The sequence below is a fragment of the Lynx rufus genome, unplaced genomic scaffold (genome assembly GCF_022079265.1).
Source record: "Lynx rufus isolate CCGP_SWC_20201006 ecotype Redwood Valley unplaced genomic scaffold, mLynRuf1.p SCAF_15, whole genome shotgun sequence".
NCBI classification, from domain to species: Eukaryota; Metazoa; Chordata; class Mammalia; order Carnivora; family Felidae; genus Lynx; species Lynx rufus.
The window spans coordinates 3,773,138-3,791,307 of record NW_025814829.1 but is presented as its reverse complement, the minus strand read 5'-3'; the positions used below and the strand labels follow the sequence as shown (position 1 = coordinate 3,791,307).

The 18,170-nt window shown below is 48.3% G+C and overlaps 1 protein-coding gene across 1 annotated transcript in view; it reads right to left on the bottom strand.

Annotated features, from left to right (window-relative positions):
- The window catches only part of UCK2 (uridine-cytidine kinase 2), a 77,381-nt gene extending 64,174 nt beyond the window's left edge, over positions 1-13,207 (bottom strand). The window contains exon 1 of the mRNA XM_047077221.1: positions 13,108-13,207. Coding sequence (XP_046933177.1) covers positions 13,108-13,206 — 99 coding nt within the window. The 5' untranslated portion in view covers position 13,207. The remainder of the gene's footprint in view (positions 1-13,107) is intronic.
- Positions 13,208-18,170: the final 4,963 nt, after the last annotated feature.

The window sequence follows — 18,170 nt, the reverse complement described above, 5'->3', positions numbered from 1 at the left end:
AGACTTAAGACATTAAAAAAGTATCTATAAGCATCTCAGATCTTAACACTGCTGTTGTACAGCAGAAACTAAAGTTTATAATACATATAATTATATAGCATCTGTGTTGATGAAAGGACATCCATAATCCCAAAGGGACGACAGCTTTGGAAGGCGGCTGTGCCGTGTCAACTCTCTACGTCTCGACGAGGATGCATCGGGTTCCCTACAAGCCACACTAAACTCAGAAGCCAAAAGGCTGCCATGCCCTCACCCAAAGCTCTGCTCAGCACTTTCCTGGCTCCAATCCAAGCTACAAAAGGCCGGTTATTCAGACTAACGCAGGCTGCCCAAAGCCAAGACAGCTTTTCTCCGAAGACGATGGCTCGGTCTCCCCCTGAGATAGGGAAGATAACCACTTTGGCTTCAAAGAGCTACTCTTCCAGCATTTCTCGAGTTAAAGACCCAGTTCACATCCGCAAGCATCGACTCAAACAAAATAAGGTGTCATTCCTAATAAGAATCTGACAAGATGTGAAGGTTACCCTCCAGCTGATTTGGTATTTTTAAAAAATGCACCACTGAGGCCGCCTCGGTGGCTCAGTTGCTTAAGAGTCTTGACTGTTGGCTTCGGTTCAGGTCAGGATCTCGCGGTTCGGGAGTTCGAGCCCCTTCGAGCCCCAGGTCTGCTCCACGTCGCTGGTGCAGAGCCAGCTTGAGAGTCTCTCTCTGCCCCTCCCCCACTCTATCTCAAAGTGAATAAACTTTAAATTAAAAAAAAAAAAAATTCAAAATCAGGCCCCTGGGCGGCTCAGCCGATTTGGCGTCCAACTCTTGGTTTCAGCTCAGGTCACGATCTCACGGTTTGTGGGTTCGAGCCCCACGTCCTGCTCTGCGCTGATAATGTGCAGCCAGCTTAGGATTCTCTCTCTCTCTCCCTCCGTCCCTCTCCCCCACTCTGTCTCTCAAAATAAAGTTTAAAACAATAAATAAAAATGCACCCGTAAACAGGCACCTAAGCCATCTAGCATGTACCCCTACACTGAGCTCTGTGACGGACAAGGTACCAGTCATCACCCTACCCAGGTAAAGGGACCTCACAAGCAAGGACAAATGCGAACAGTCAAGGAAGAACCATCCACATCTCCCAGCAAAAGCCAAAGCAACCAGGTTTAAATGCTGAAAACTAATATTAGACGAGGCAACCTAGCAAACAAGTAATGAATTCTTCAACCATTTATCCAAAAAGTACAGTAAAACTTTGGATTATAACTTGCTCTGGGAGTGTTCCCCAAGACAAGCAATCATTTCTACCAAATTTTAACTTGATAAACAAGCGATGTCTTGTCATTTGTGAGGCCGAACATCACATGATCACCGCTGAGCCAATGGTTCTTGAAATTCGCCTTGATATATGAGTGCTTTGGATGACAAGAATGTTTCTGGAACGAACTACGCTCGCCAACCAAGGTTTTTCTGTAACTGAGTGCCTACAGTGTGCAGTTGTTTTTTTTTTTTTTTTTTTTCAACGTTTATTTATTTTTGGGACAGAGAGAGACAGAGCATGAACGGGGGAGGGGCAGAGAGAGAGGGAGACACAGAATCGGAAGCAGGCTCCAGGCTCCGAGCCATCAGCCCAGAGCCCGACGCGGGGCTCGAACTCCCGGACCGCGAGATCGTGACCTGGCTGAAGTCGGACGCTTAACCGACTGCGCCACCCAGGCGCCCCACACAGTGTGCAGTTTTAAACAACGGGACCATGAGGAGGTGAGAGAGCTAACCACGCTGATATCGGAGAGAAGTGCTACCCTGGCAGAAGGAACAGCCAGTGCAGAGCCCATCTTGGGGACTTGCGGGTCTCTGCAAGGACTGTGGCTTCTACTGCGAGTAAAATGGGAAGCCACTTCGGGGTTCTAAGCAGAGCAGGGAAATTATCCAGCCTTCTACTTGAACGGGATCACTGGCCGCCATGAGAACGGAATGCACAAGGACAGAGGCAGGACAGGGAGAGGAGCTAGGATACTACCGCAATGGCCCAACCCCAAGATGTTGGTGGCTTGGACCCGGAGGGAAGCGGTGGAGGTGAATAGGGGCAGACTGAGGACACGCTTTAATGGTAGAGCCAACAAGATTTCTTAACGGACTGGGTGCAAATGAAAGATGGTAGTCCAGAGTGACTCCACGGTTTAGGTCAGAGCAACCACAAGGATGAAGGCTGTCATCAGCTGAGATGCAGAAGAGCTGCAGGCTGAACCCATGTGAGGGGAAGATCAGGAGTTAAATGTTGGCCATACTGAGGTTCCTGTCGAGATCCCAAGTGAAAACGTCAAGGATTGTGAAAAAGAGGCCCTTAATATTTGGCTATTCAACAAATATGTATGGAGAACCTACCTAGACTGGTTTTAGTTTTAGCCCGTGTGTGAGCCTCAGGCAACAGTGAGGAAAAACAGTCCCTGAGACAGCAGTGGAGAGAGGAAGACAGACTTAAATGAGCAAGGGCAACACAGAATGGGGGACATCCTATGACTGATGCTTTAGCAACACAGAAGAGGGACACTCAATCATGCCTGAGAGGACTTCCCAAGAAAGACCATGACAGGACGCCTACAGAAAGATGAGCAGGGGTTAGCCAGGTAAGGAAGAGGAAGGTACCGGGAGGGAGGGATGCTAGGAAAAGCAACAACATCTATGAGAGCAAGATACAGGGTCACAGGATCTACAGGAAACCCAGTTAATACCCAGTTGAAGTGAATGTTGGCAAGTGGCAGGGAATACCAGTTTCTCAGGACTCCCCCCCCCCCAAGAAGGTCACAAATGCCAACCACACCATGCAGGTGTGGGTGGGAGAAGTACTTGGTAAGTGTGACCAGTTGTGAGAGAACAATTCAAGAACACTCGAGGCTAGCTACAGAATTGAAAAATGTTAAGGGATGAAAAGAGAGTGTTTCCTGTAGATGAAAATCCAGATACCCAGTAAGCAACTGGCAAAGCTGGGCTGGAACCCACAATCCCTAAATCAGTGGCCATACAAAGAGGCAACATGAAATACGAGTGCCAATACCGAAAAATGAATGGTCTGATGATTGGGTAATAAGTCCTTTTACAAGTCTGAAGGTCTCCAGTTTTCTGTCTTTGACAAAATTAAAGGAGGTGAGTGGCAAGCTGGTTGACTCATAAAACTACACTGGATTCTGGGGCGCCTGGGTGGCTCAGTCGGCTGAGCATCCGACTTCAGCCAGGTCACGATCTCACCGTCCGTGAGTTCAAGCCCCGCGTTGGGCTCTGTGCTGACAGCTCAGAGCCTGGAGCCTGTCATTCAGATTCTGGGTCTCCCTCTCTCTCTGCCCCTCCCCCACTCATGCTCTGTCTCCCTCTCTCTCTCTCTTTCTCTCTCTCTGTCAAAAATGAATAAACATAAAAAAAATTTTTTTAAATACATTGGATTCTGACACATACTTTGGAATGTAAAAACTGAGCGACCTTGATAGAACAAAAGCCTTTCCATTCCCATCTAGTTATGTCAACAGCACTTCTCAAAGTTTCTATCTATACAAGAGAAAAATCTTATTGTAGCCTTAAACAGTAATAACCCACCCCGATACAGGCTATAACCATCGAGTTGCTTTCCAACAAAATTCTACCTTTTTCGCTTAAGTATGTATCAAAGTGGGTATCTACTTGTTCTGATTAACTTATGACAATAACCACAGTAACATAATCTGAAAGAAATTAATGCTGAGACTTCTAAGAATAGAAAAAACCTTCCAATGTGCACATACATTTTGTCGCATAAGGATGACAGAATAATCGGGGCGCCTGGGTGGCTCAGTCGGTTGAGTGTCCAACTTCGGCTCAGGTCATGATCTCACCACTTGTGAGTTCGAGCCCCGCGTCGGGCTCTGTGCCGATGGCTCAGAGCCTGGAGTCTGCTTCCGATTCTGTGTTTCCGTCTGTCTCTGCCCATCCCCCACGTGTGCATACGCACACACGTGCACTCTCTCTCAAAAATAAACATTAAAAAAGATGATAGAATGATCAATAAAAGATTTAAGAATAAAAATAGATGAAATTAAGTTAACATTTTGTGGGAAAAGTGGAACTGAAATGATTTCAAGGAGAAAAAAGAAAAAAATGAAGCTTTCTGACTCAAATATGAGCTTATTCATCTATATTTTTAATGGATGACAATAGGCCAAATTATCCAGTATTTAAAAGCCCACTAGATACACTTTAAAGAATGAAACAATTATTATTTCAGAATGTCAATATTTATAACATCAGAAATTTTAGAATGTCACTATTTACAATATACCAGAAATATATCCTTTGCTACTCTTTACTCATGATGAAAGAAAACTGGTGTCAAAAAATAAGCACTGGGAGGGGAGCCTGGGTGGTTCAGTCGGTGAAGCAGCCAACTCCTGATTTTGGCTTACGTCAGAATCTCGAGGTTCATGAGATCGAGCTCCACATCGGGCTCTGTGCTGACAGTATGGAGCCTGCTTGGGATTCTCTCTCTGCCCCTCCCCTGCTCACGCTCTCTTGCTCTCTATTTCTCAAAAGAAATAAATAAATTTAAAAATATATAGATGCAGTGGGGTAAAGAATTCTCCAAAGCTTCTCACAGCAGTTAAGGATGCAAACATGTTTGAAGACCAGAGTCCAAATCACAAGTCAGGGTTCTCAGCATTGCATGCTACAAGCTCTCTCTCTATAGCCTGAGACCCACCAACCCACACAAGGCAGACAGGGCTCACCCTCCACTGTGGGGAAGGAGGCATTCCTGGCGACACCTGCAGAACCCGCGGCTTCCTAGAGGACAGGCAGGCGGTGTGTGTTGAGACAGGACAGAATGGCCCTTCAGCTAAGGTGGGGAAAGGCCAGCATTTCAGACAAGATGGCATACTCACACACCGATTAAAGCACTAAAGAAGCACAACCCTACTTCACCTGCACACATAAAACCCTTATGCTTCTACCGCATCTTATACAAGTCCTACGATACCGTTTCTACAAGTCACACAAAGGGCATGTGGCAGAACCTTCTATGAGGTGGGGGACCACATGGGGCAGGAATGAAACTGCAGGCCACCTGCTCCACAGGGTACTCAAGGTTACCACAGAAGTATCGGGAGGTTCAGAGACACTCTAGACACTTCTCCTGCGGTTTCATAGGCTGTGACCATGCGGAAATAACTACTTTTTTTCTTACACTATGGAAAGACCATTTTTAATAGCCAGGTAACAAAGCAAACTGATTTTTTATTTATTTATTTTTTTGCCTTACTGTCTCCTATCATCATTCAAAATTCTCAAAGCATGCGTGGTCCATTTTAGAACCAATGCCCCCGCTCCCCTCCCCCTCCCCATGTAATCCAATTACTGCTTAGGAGAGGCCCAAAGGTTCAATGCTTTCTAGCATTCTTCAGGCCTTTCAGGTTATTATGTTAAGTAGCCTATTGATGGTAATTTCTTTATTGTAACTACTTTGGCTTTCTCTGTATGAACTTTCATGTTCGCTTAACTCTTGCACGCATGTGACCTGAACACCCATTAGTTTGGTTTGTTTTTGGTTTTGTTTTTGTTTTTTTGGAGAGAGAGGGAGAGAGTGAGCCTGCACATGGGCAGGGGAGGGGCAGAGGGGAAGGGAGAGGGAGAGAGACAGAGAGAGAATGAATCCCAAGCAGGCTCCTGCTGGCAGTTCAACACAGGGCTGGATGGCCACTGAGCCACCCAAGTGCCCCACTGATTAGTTACTTTCTGTCAACACCTGACAGCTGTTACACCTTTTCTCTGGTCTTTTAGACACTCCTGTCTTATCATTTTCATGTGATCTTTGCAGTTACTTGTTCATTTAGAAATCCTGCTCTTTCAAAAATAAACTTGACTTGTTGTTTTATGTAGGATTGAAGGCAAAGAAATACATGTATTAAAAGTAAACGATCCAATTATCTGGTAAAGAGATTCGAAAATGTTTCCACTGTTAAGCAACACTGTTGCCAAAAACTATGCGTGCACCTGTAAACAGAAACTTGTAAGAACTTGTAAAATACTCCAGATAAGGATTTTCAGTGGAGTTTGAATTCAACTAGTTAATGAAGCACCTTGGTTTGCAAAGACAGCTGATGCACAAAGGTGAAAATTTTCTCCTTGGGTTTTGGGGGAGGGGACTAATGTGATTTGGTAAACACTGCAAACGGGGACTTTCTTGTTCTTGGATCTTTGAAGGAGATAACTTTTTCAAATAGGATGGTCTTTTAATCAGCATTCTAAAGACTAAACTTAGAACCAAGCCTTCATTCAGCCTTGTAGTCACCAAGACTAATATCACCAAGATCATCCAACATCCATGAGTCACCACGTGTGAAACAAGATTTTTAAAAATAAAACACTCTTTAGTCACAAATAAAAAATATCTTAGTAAAATCAAAAGGTTTTATACCTTTAAAGAAACCATCATTTTGGGGCGACTGGGTGGCTCAGTCAGTTAAGCATCCGACTTCAGCTCAGGTCACGATCTCCCGGTTCCTGAGTTCCAGCCCCGTGTCAGGCGCTGTGCTGACAGCTCAGAGCCTGGAGCCTGCCTCAGATTCTGTGTCTCCCTTTCTCTCTGTCCCTCCCCTGCTCATGCTCTGTCCCTCTCTCTCTCTCTCTCCCCCAAAAATAAACGTTTAAAAAAATTAAAAATAAACCATCATTTTAACTCTTTATATCATTTTTCTGTTTTATAGCTCTTATTTTTGTGTTTTATAGAGATTATGTTCATGTAATTCATATATACATATACACGATACATCATGAAAAAGAGATGGTCAAATGCTTTAGTAAGCTGGCTTACTGATAAAAGTGATTTGATGATATTAATTAAAATTTAAAAAAAAATAGGGGCGCCAGGGTGGCCCGGTCAGTTAAGCATCTGACTTCAGCTCAGGTCATGATCTCACAGTCTGTGGGTTTGAGCCCCATGTTGGGCTCTGTGCTGACAGCTCATAGCCCGGAGCCTGCTTCGGATTCCATGTCTCCCTCTCTCTCTGCCCCTCCCCTGCTCGCACTCTGTCTCTCTCAAAAATAAATAAAATGTTAAAAAAAAGTAAAGAATAAAAATTAAATAAAAAATAAATGAATAAAATAAAATAAAATTTTAAATAGTGGTTTAATGGACACGAAAACACACCTGAACACGTGCGCTCACACACACACACACACACACACACACACACACACACACAGGGTACCCCCTCCAAGCTTTTCCACTGGCTTAAAACACGGAGACCCACACCTAAAAGACCTCAGAGATCTTGAATAGTCCAACAGCACCATCTCAGACCCCACCAGCAACAAAGACCAGGTAGGTCCTCAACAGGGAAACTTCCCAACACAATCTGTCCCCAGCACAGAACTTTGTGAAAGCAACACCCAACAAAGAAACAAGGACATCAGGCAAAAGATCTCAGCAAGGGCCACCGAGCCAGCCGGAGTCAGGTGACCACAGAGAGTGTGCATCAGAAGCCACACTTCAAAGACATTCAAGCAAGGAAGGAAAAGGAAGGCAGCTGACCACACAGGCACAGCTGGGGACAACGGGCAGGCGGCACGAGAGGAACACACAGGAGCCCTCAAGGTCTGCTAGGTCTCCTTTCCTCTACCGGGCTCCGTGTTAGGCGCTGGCACAACCAACAACGTCCTTGGGCAGAGGGAAAGCCAGGGGTGGGGTGCAGCCTGTGTGGCTGCAACACAGAGAGCAAAGGGGAGAGGGGCAGGAGGCCAGCAGAGCCACATTGCGCCAGGCGTTTGTTGATGGCCATGGCAGCAGTTTGGGGCGGCAGAACGCACACAGTGCCAGGTCTGAGAAAGCCAGTGGGACCAACCCAGTCCCCGGAATTCTGGGAGAACCTAACAGAAGGAGGGTGCGGAGTGAGCGGCCCGGCGGGAGGGGCACGGCCGCTGAAGGGTCCAGGAACAGGGTGATGGAATCAAGGGGATGCAGGCCCCACGGCACATTCCAGATGCTCCAAAAGCAGATGAGTCATGGTCGAGCTAAGGGGAGGTGACAGCCCAGACCTCTGAGGGCACTGCCGTTTGCCCTCTTGGTCTGTGTTACTCACACACAGTCAGACCAACCTCCTTGCTGCTTATGAAGATAGCTCAGAACAGACACGGATCTAGGAAAGGGAAAATCCGGACTCCGATTTTGTATCCCTTACTAGCCACCGTCAGTCAGGTCAAAAACTCTCCTAACCTCATGTCTTCCCTTGTTTCCCATCAACAGGGAAGACAGCCGCCTGCCTGACTTCAAATGGAGATGGAATCAAATGCTTTACAGATGAACTGGCTTGGGCGGGGGCGGGGCACCAGGCTGAGCACTGGACCTCGGCTTGTAGGTTTCAGCCCCTTGTTCGGAGTAGAGGTTACTTTAAGAAATGAATAACATCTTAAAAAAACAAAACAAGAAAAAGAGAATCTGGCTTCATTGTAAAAGTGGTTTAAGCAACATTCAACTGCAAAATACTGATAGACTTTCTCTCACATATCCTCACATCCCAACTTCTCCTCAAAAGCACTTAATACAGGTGCGGCTGGGTGGCTCAATCCGTGGCGCGTCTGACCTCAGCTCAGGCAGGTCATGATCTCACCGTTCGCGAGTTCGAGCCCCACATCGGGCTCTCTGCTGTCCCCCTCTCTCTCTGCCCCTTCCCCCACTTACATGAATGTGCTCTCTCTCTCTCAAAAATAAACAAACAACAAAAGAAGCACTCTGCAAAATGACCTTCATTCAACAAATACTTATTTAGTGCATACTAAATAAATGCTAGGCTCTGGTTAGGCAATACCAATGCATTAGGGTTCAGGGGGCTTTTTTTAGAGTTTGGTCGTTACAACATGCATCACAGAGGTAAACGTGGTTTCAACTGTGGCTCCAAATCCTAATTCAAATAGTCTTATGAATCAAATAACAAAGGATAATTACAAGTCTTGGTCTGCGTAACGCAGCTCAATGAACACCTAACACCAAACAGCAGCACCGTATCAAACACTGACGGGGACGTGAAGGCCCAAATACTCGAGATGCTCTCACAGAACTTCTAGTGCAGTGGGGGAGGCAGTCAACAAACAGCCAGACGCCAAGGCAAATGTCGGTAAGACTATGGAAGCACGGGAGACAAAAAAAACAATTCTGATTAAGGAAATGAATAACAAAGTCCCCTGGAGGAAGTTATTTACAGAACTGAAGGCTTAAAAGGATTAGAGGCCATTCCAGAGAAGATCCTAAGCAAAAGTTTAAGTGAAAGAGGTTCCGTGCGTGTGTCTGTCTGTGCACGTGGGTGGGGGAGAAGAGGGGAAAAAGAGACAGTCTGGGACCACATTAGGGGATCTGCACTAGGCTGAAATATTTGACCAGCAGTCTGGGCAACGGAGAGTCGTCCACGATTTCCAAAAAGGAGAGTGACATAATCAGAGCTATAGGCAAAGAAAGAAGCCCACTCTGATGGCGGCCATTGAGAAGCGACTTTAATTGGTCAAGGAAGAAACCACCGAAAAAAGACAGAATGGCATCTACGGTCAGGGACATATATGTGGGCAGAGAAGTTGAGGCTTTTTTTTTTTTCCCTCTTCCTGTGTGACTTCTTGCTCATCTAGACCTGTCCTTTCGGAGGAAAGCAGGAGAATCTGGTTAACATAGGTCAGAATAACCTCCTCAACCCACCACAATTTTACCGTGAGTCTTTAACAATGACTCACCATGTCAGCCTGGCAAAGCTTACTCACAAGTTCTAATTCGTCGTCATTTATAAAACAAACTAAAAAGTGTGATAGATGGAACTGCAATCACTTTTTTTTTTTTTTTTGCCTTGTACAACTAAAATAACTTAGTCTGAGATACAATTTTTGTACTTAGGGCGGCCACAACAGAGACAAATCTGAGCCCTCAAGAGAAGCTGAACAGGGAGTTGATGTTTCTTATAAAGGAGGGGTGCGGGGTGGGGGGGAACAACCAAGATCTACAGGGCTGGGCCAAGAGTACAGGGCAATCTGCATTTCCATTTCCCTTTGGGTCAAGTACGTCTGAAACCAGTCCACGGCCATTTCCCCGCAGCCCTTTTCTAAGACGAAGGCTGTAAACATGTGTTTCCCACCGCCCCCCCCCCACCTTAGTCTTACTCTTCGTCCTCAGTCAATTCTTTCTTAACGAGGCAACAGCGGGGATCAACCAGCATCAGTCCAGAACTGGGTCCGCCGCTAAGTACATCACATGGATACATTTTTCTATTCTAGAAGTGATGAGACTAAGTGTTGGACTCCAGGGACTGGACTCTGAGGTTCCTCCTGGCTCTAAACTGTCATTTTTGATGATGTTGAGACCCTTTGCCTTTCCCAAATCCTTTTAACAGACACATAATAAATACCCGAGGAAGCGGAGGACCAATCTTGCTTCCAGATCCTCTTGCACAACTATGTTCAGATTTCACACTTCCAAAGGAGGTCCAGCCTGTTGGTGCTGCACATCCTCTAAAAAAATACTCTGAATTTCTTTCAGGAAAGGCACTAAAGGCCTGGAATAAGAGAATCAAGATATAATCCCAGCAAACGAACTACTATATGGAATTACAGAAGTTCAGTGCTCCTTTGGGCCTTTTAAAATAACAGGGGTGCCTGGGTGGCTCAGTGGTTAAGTTAAGCATCCGACTTCGACTCAGGTCATGATCTCGCGGTTTGTGAGTTCGAGCCCCATGGGCTCTGTGCTGACAGCTCGGAGCCTGGAGCCTGCTTCGGATTCTGTGTCCCCCTCTCTCTCTCTCTCTCTGTCCCTCCCCTGCTCATGCTCTGTCTCTTTTTGTCTCTCAATAATAAATGGGTGTTTAAAAAAATCTTTAAATAACAAAACAATGATATAATATTCTTAAACAATGACACAGTATTTATTAATGCCCAAAATGTACAATATGCTTTACACTGTTTCCTTTTTTTTCCCTTCCAGTGTGACTTCTCGTTCTCTCTAGACCTGTCCTTTCAGAGGGAATACAAGAACCTGGTTTTGAAGACTCCTTCTTCGGAGTTACTATAATCTTCCTCCTCCATGAGAACCCCAGGAGCAGGGCTCACTACTACTTCCCATGGGACACATTACAGAAGTAACACGACTGGGGCGCCTGGGTGGCTCAGTCGGTTAAATGGCCAACTTCAGCTCAGGTCATTATCTCGCGGTCTGTGAGTTCGGGCCCGCGTCGGGCTCTGTGCTGATAGCTCAGAGCTGGGAGCCTGGAGCCTACTTCTCTTTCTGTGTCTCCCTCTCTCTCTGCCTCTCCCCCATTCGCGCTGTCTCTGCCTTTCAAAAAATGAATAAATGTTAAAAAAAATTAAAAAAAAAAAAAGAAGTAACACGACTTACGGGGAGTATCAATTGAGACCAGGTGATGACCGATGAACACAAAAATAAGGAGAATGGAGTTATTTCACCGCACGGGGTCTGCTTCCACGTTTGGAGTGACGATATCATTTAGATGATTACCAAGGACATGGTTTCTAAATGCCACACTCATCTGCCAGTTTAAGTCCCCCTCCTCCCAGGAGGACTGAACCTCAGGTTAACGATTGGGGCGAGCTACGTGCCAGACATGTGCTATAGGAAGGAGCGCTGGGAATACAGCCATCAACAACAAAAAGGCCCCATGCAACAGGCGTAGGCTACACAAAAGAGGGGGGCAAGAATAATCCTAAAAGAACAGGGAAACCTTCCTGAAAGTGCTTGGCCTCTACCTTTGCTTCTAAGAACCAGCAACAGCGCTGGCAGAGAACATTTAGCAGCCTGAAAACGCATTCGGCCGGGGGGCAAATGCCACATCAACTTTGGGGACCTCAAAGCTGCCCGATTCCTCGCCCTGGGAGCGAGAGACAAGATGAACTCCATCAATAAAGAAGTTTCCCAGCGCCAGCTGCCGGGTCTGGGCCCCCGCGGGGACCCGGAGGGGAAAACGTGGAGCCAAAATGGAGGAGGGGCTCGGGAGGAGTCGGCTGGGGCGCGAGAGCCTCGTGGCTCGCTCCTCATGGCGCCAACCAGCCTCCCCGCTCCGCTCTCCCCGGCCCTGGGAGGCAGCATCCCACCTCGCCAAACGCGGCGCGCACAGCCCACGGCTCGCAGGCTCGCCAGGAGGAGCCCATGCTCCCAATGCAATGGGAGCTTGCTAAACGCCGAGGAAACAAGTACCCACATCTTAAATGCAGTAAAGGGGAGCGAAGAAAGAAACATCTGCGAGGTCTCCACCCTTCTCCACCTGCAGGAAAGGCCCGGGGTAAAGCTAAAAAAGCATTTCCCTCGTTTTTTCTTGCTTGGCTGATAAAACAAAGACGGGCTCCTGAGGGGGGTCGGACGCCCCTAGGACTGACCCCTTTCCGTGCGCCCACGACGCTAAAGCCCCTGCAACCGAGGAGCACGCACGGAGCCAGAACAACTTTCTCATTGAAACCGGCCACGTTTCTGCTCATAGCCATACGGAAGCCCGTATTGTCATTTGGTCCATGTCACCGCACCTAGTTGGCGCTCAGGATTTTCCCCCCAAGAAACCCCCGCAGTCCCCAGCCCGACACGAGCTCCCTTCCCCGGGACGCCGCCTCGCGCGTTCCCGCAGCCCTCCAGGTCGGGCTTCCCGGCTCGCCCCGCCCTCGCGGCCCGCGCTGCGCCGCGGGGCGAGTTCCCCCACCCCACCCCCCACCCAGGCGGGGCTTGGGGGAGGGGGCGCGTCGGGGGCTCCCCGGCGACCCCGCTTAAAGCCCTCTCCCCCCGCCCCCACCGTCGGACTCGCAAAACAATAAGCCTCCGCTTTCTCTGCCCGTTCCCCCTAGGAGCCCGGCCACGAGTTACCGCAGCGGAGAAAAAGAGCGAGCGGGCGCGCGCCAGCCCTGCGACCCGTGGCCGGCGTACCCCGGGGGACCGCGATGACCGGAATCCCCGCCCGCAGTCCGCGCAGAGGCGGGGGTTGGGGGGGGGGAGACACTGGGCGCTGGAGCGCGGCCAGGAGCGGAGGCGCGCGGGCCACGCGGTGGCTGCAGCAACTGACACGGCCCGCGGCCGCGCCACATGCGCCGCCGCCCGGCCCGGGCCCGGGAGCGCGGCGCCGCGACCCCCCGTACCTTGCCGCTGGCCGTGCCCCCGCTGACGCCGATCAGGAAGGGCTCGCCGCCGTTGGGCTGCTGGTGGTTCTGCAGGGTCTGCTCGCTGTCCCCGGCCATGGCTGGCGCCGCCCCTCCTCCCGCTGCTGCCGACGGACGCACGCTCCCCGCCCGCGCCCGCGTCGGGCTCCCCCGCTCCCCGCAGCCGCGGCTGGGGCGCTGCCCGGGTCCCTGCGAGCCGCGCGGAGCTCGGCCGTGGGGCTGCCTTTCCCGGAGGCGCCGAGAGCCTGCCTCTGCCCGCAGCGGCCGGCTCGGTTTACAGCCCAGGCGGAGGTCAGCGTGATGCTGCTGCTCCAATCCGGGCGGGCAGCGCGCTGCTATTCGCCGAGGCGGAGGCGGCGAGGCGTCCAGCCCCAGCCTCCGCCCCTCCCGGGCCCCGCCGCCGCCGCCGCCGCCGCCCGAGGTCTCCCGGAGAGGTGTGAGGCCGGCCCTCCTCCCCCCGCCCCGCTGCCCGGTTAACCCTTTCCCCGACGACCTCCGGCGGACCGAGGGACAGGACACACGCGCTCGGCGCTTTCATGGGGTGTGCTCCGTCTATTTCAAAGGGGGGCGAAGAGCTACAAGGGCAGATCGGGTAATGGGGGCACTGGCAACGCCCCGGGCTTGGGAAGCAAAATCCTAACGAGCACGGGAGGTTAAGAGGAAGCGAAGACTGGGGACAAAACCGAAGAGACTCTTAAATATGGAGAACAAACGGAGGGTTACTGGAGGGGTTGTGGGAGGGGGGATGGGCTACTTGGGGAAGGGGCTTTAAGGACTCCACTCCTGAAATCCTTGTTGCACTCTATCCTAACCAATTTGGAGGTAAATTTTAAAAATAAAATAAAGTAAAAAGATGAAGCAAAGAGTTAATGTCGTTTGCCCATTATTCAGGCTAAAAACTTGTGTTTTCCCCAGATGAAAAAATTTCCCCCTCCCGTTTGCCAAAATATGTCAGCGGCTAGCTCTAAATATTTCCTCTCTTGGAAACACCATCCTCCTTAGTAAGAGACTCCCGAGAGTCTTTCTCCCCAGAGAAGGGTAATCGGACGGGGTTAAATGAAGGGCACCCTCCCTCCAAAATGCAAGGCCCTTTCAAACCAGTCTGAAATCACAAATACTGAGGTTCCTGCGGAGTTAGGATTTATGAAAACATTAGAATGGTAATGAATGTCATTTTGACCAGTTAATACTTTTCAGTGAGCTGGGTTTTCAGAGGTGGGCAATTAGTCATTTGATTAGAAAGGGAGTATTTTCTGGTGATTCACAGCCGCCCCCAACTCTGGAGGCAGATTTCTGCATTCACACCTAGTTCCATGAGCAGGTCACATAATCTCCCTGTGCCTCAGTGTTCTCATCTGTTACATGGGAATAATAATGACAACTCCACCCTGGGATTGTTGTACTCAGTGAATTGTTATATTTAAAGTTCTTAGAATAGCAGCTGGCACAGTCTAGGCCCCATGTAAGAGTTGGGAGAGGGCCCTACAAGGCTGAAGCCTGAAGGGGAACTTTTGTTGGGGTGCAGCGGGGGAGAGGTAGGACTCCTCCAGTAGCTTCCAACCGATGAGCTGATGGGCTCCCACAGTCCAAAAGACAGCTTAAGTCAATAGCATTCGTTTCAAACTTCATAAAGTACCTCAACTCCGGAATTACTTCGAGAAAATTTGCTAGAGAAAATTAAGCGTATTAAAAAGCACAAATGGTCTTTTTTCGCTTTTGAAATATTCATGTCACCATCCAAAACCAAACTCCCACAGACGCTCCCACAGGAGACTAACATGGAGGAAGTAGGCTACCTGGGTAGGTAGAGGCAGGCCTTTGGGAGAGGTTGGCTGGAAGGAGCCTGCCTTACCACGTGGCTGCGGGGTGGGTGGGTTTTAGCTGATTCAGGAGTCGGCCTCGTGGCCCCAAAGGCTTTTCTCCACTAAGGAGATCTCACAGTCTTCAGAGACTTTTGCAGAGTTCTTTATAGCCCAAGATGAAGCCCAATGGGACTTGGAAAACCTGACGGACCCAGGGCTAAGGGGATATTAGGTAACTAGGGAAAGAAGAGGGCGAAAGAATGTTACATCCTCTATGAATTTTCCCCAAATCCCCACCTTCCTTATTTCATTGTTTGTTCCAGTTACTTTTGGGCAGCGGAGGGCAGACAGAGAAGGGAACAGAGGATCTGAAGCGGGCTCTGCACTGACAGCACAGAGCCCCATGCGGGGCTCGAACCCACAAACTGTGAGCTCGTGACCTGAAACAAAGGCAGACGCTCCACCGACTGAGCCACCCAGGCGCCACCCCGCCCACTTTCCTTATTTCTATAGCCTTTTTCCGATGATATTTCCTTATAAAAATTTCGACACATAGAGTTTAAATGTTTTAAACACTGACAGAACCACCATCTAGACTCCACCACGAACATTGCACTACACTTGCTCTATCACACTGGCCATGTGCCCATCCCTCTAAGCCAGCACATTTTTATTGTTGCACTTGGGTTGCCTTTACCTTGTTAGTTTGAAGACACTTACTGCAAAATGATTTGTACATTTGTACATTGCTTTTTTTTTTCTTTTAATTGCTATATCCCTAGCACCTAAAACAGTTTCTGGCACCTGTAGGACCTTAATAAATATTTGTTGAATAAAGGAAGAAACACCACGTCTCACTTCTACATTCCCAAGGCCCACTGGGCAGAATGACAGGCAGGTAAGAAGCACTCGATACATGTTGAACGTATTGAATCAACAAATGAAGAATGCAGAAGAGGTAAAAGTACCAAGGAGTAAACTTCTCTCCCACCATTTTAGAATGAAAGGTGGTGTTCCCTTGATGGTATTTACACGGTTCCCAGTCTTATTTCCAAATGTTTTCTTTTCCTGGCATTCCAAGCAACTGTCTACATGTAGCCTTGTATGTGCATCTATTAACTAGTCCAACCAACTCATTAATTGAGCTAATTCATTACACTTATCTGCACCTTGTCTAAAGGTTTTATTGGGGGGGGGGGGCGCCTGGGTGGCTCAGTCGGTTAAGCATCCAAGTCTTGATTTCAGCTCAGGCCACGATCTCACAGTTCATGAGTTCAAGCCCCTCATGGGGTATTGCGCTGACAGCGTGGAAGCCTGCTTGGGATTCTCTCTCCCCCTCTCTGCTGCTCCCCTGCTCATGGAAAAAAAAAAAAGAGAGAGAGATTTTATTTTTTTATGTGATTTCTACCTTCAACGTGGGACTCGAACACACAACCCTAAGAGCAAAAGCTACATGCTATACCAAACCGGCCAGGCGCCCCTCCTGTACCTTGTTTCATAATTTGACTTCCGTGCATACGTTAATATACGTGAAAGTGCTCTGAAAAAAAAAACAAAAGCTGTCTATATAAAGGTAAGGCCTAATTAGCAAGGACATCCAGCTGCACTCTGCTCTCCCATTTTCACTCTCTTCTTTCCCTAGGGCTGCCTTACCTCCATGTAAGGAAGTCACCCAAGTCCATTTACATTAAGAGTATTCTCAGCACCGGTGACCTCGACAAGGACTTTGTATCTCTGCTCTCTATAAAGCAAGGCAGGCTGTCCGTGCCATTCCCTATGCTGTGTCATCCTCCCTCAGGAGCCTGGTCACCAAATCCCACAGCTAGGGATGTTCAAATCATGTTTGAGTCTACTGTAGCAATTCCACTGCAGATTCTGAGCTAAGTGATTTCCAACCTTCCTCCTTCCCCTCGCACTAAAGGGAAAAAAAAAAAAAAATCAAACATGTTCAATAAAATCCGGAGTTAGAACAGATTCAAGGAAATCCATTTTTCTCGGTATCTGTGATAATTTTACTTTCTGTACAGATTTCAGTCTGATCAAGTTCTGGCCTAGTTAACATACGGGGACAAAGTCAGCATGAGTGTGCAATTGCAGCTGTGGCCAAGGGACAAAAGGAGACACGGCCGTTCCCAGTCCTCTGTCTGCCTGCCTGCTCTCTAAGTAGCTGTAGTTCCGAACTAGACAAGGAACGCTACATTTTGTCTCCATCTGGAAAGTTCTACTTCTAGGTGCTTCACAAACCATGGAAACTATCACATTTCCAAACCAGGAAAAAAAAAAAATGTCAACAGACTTTAGCTTGTCTCTGAAACATTTTGGTGGCCCGTGTGGCCTTTTATCATCAGCAATTGCTTGGACAGATCATAAGCACTGTTCTGAAATGTTGGCCAGATGATATTAAAGCTCCTTACGTCTAGCTCTATGATGTTAATCACATTCTCAGATACTGTTGGCAGTGTGTTATACAGCATAGTCCCAAACCCCAGCATCCGCCGCATCAGGGAAGGCAAAAGCTTGGGCCCCATCCCAGAAGTGAAGAATCCAGGGGTGCCTGGGTGGCTCACTTGGTTAAGCGTCTGATTCTAGGTTTTGGCTCAGGTCATGATCTCACAACTGGGGAGTTCAAGACCCACATCAGGCTCTGTGCTGACAGTGTGGAGCCTGCTTGGGATTCTCTGACTCCCTCTCTCTCCTCCCCTCTCCACTCTCAAAAATAAATAAATAAACATTAAAAAAAAAAAAAAAAGAATCCAAAAGTCTGTGGGTGGAGCCCATTAATCTGTGTTTGATAAGCCCTCCAGGTGTCTCCAGAACCCACCCACCAAAGTTTGAGAATTACTGATCTGGGGAAAGAAGGCAATGGGCTCGAGTTGGAAAAGCAAGGTTTACATCCTTGCTTTGCTACTACTTTGTAAGCTATGGCAAGTTACTTAACTTCTATGGACTTCAGGTTCTTCAACTGTTAAATGATACGTGGTTTGTAGGATGGTTGTGAAAATAAAGACTATATACCGGCATGTAGTAGTTGTTAAATAAATACCATTTCCCTCCCCTTCAATCACAGCTCTTATTACAGAAGTCCCACCACTTAGGGATTAGGAGTTCCAGGGATAAGAATTCCTAATCCCCCAGGTCCCTTTAAGGTAAAAATTAAAATATCTAGAACAGGCAAACGGGCAGAGACAGAAAGGAGATTGGTGGTTGCCTACAGCTGGGGAGGTTAGAAAGCAAACAGGG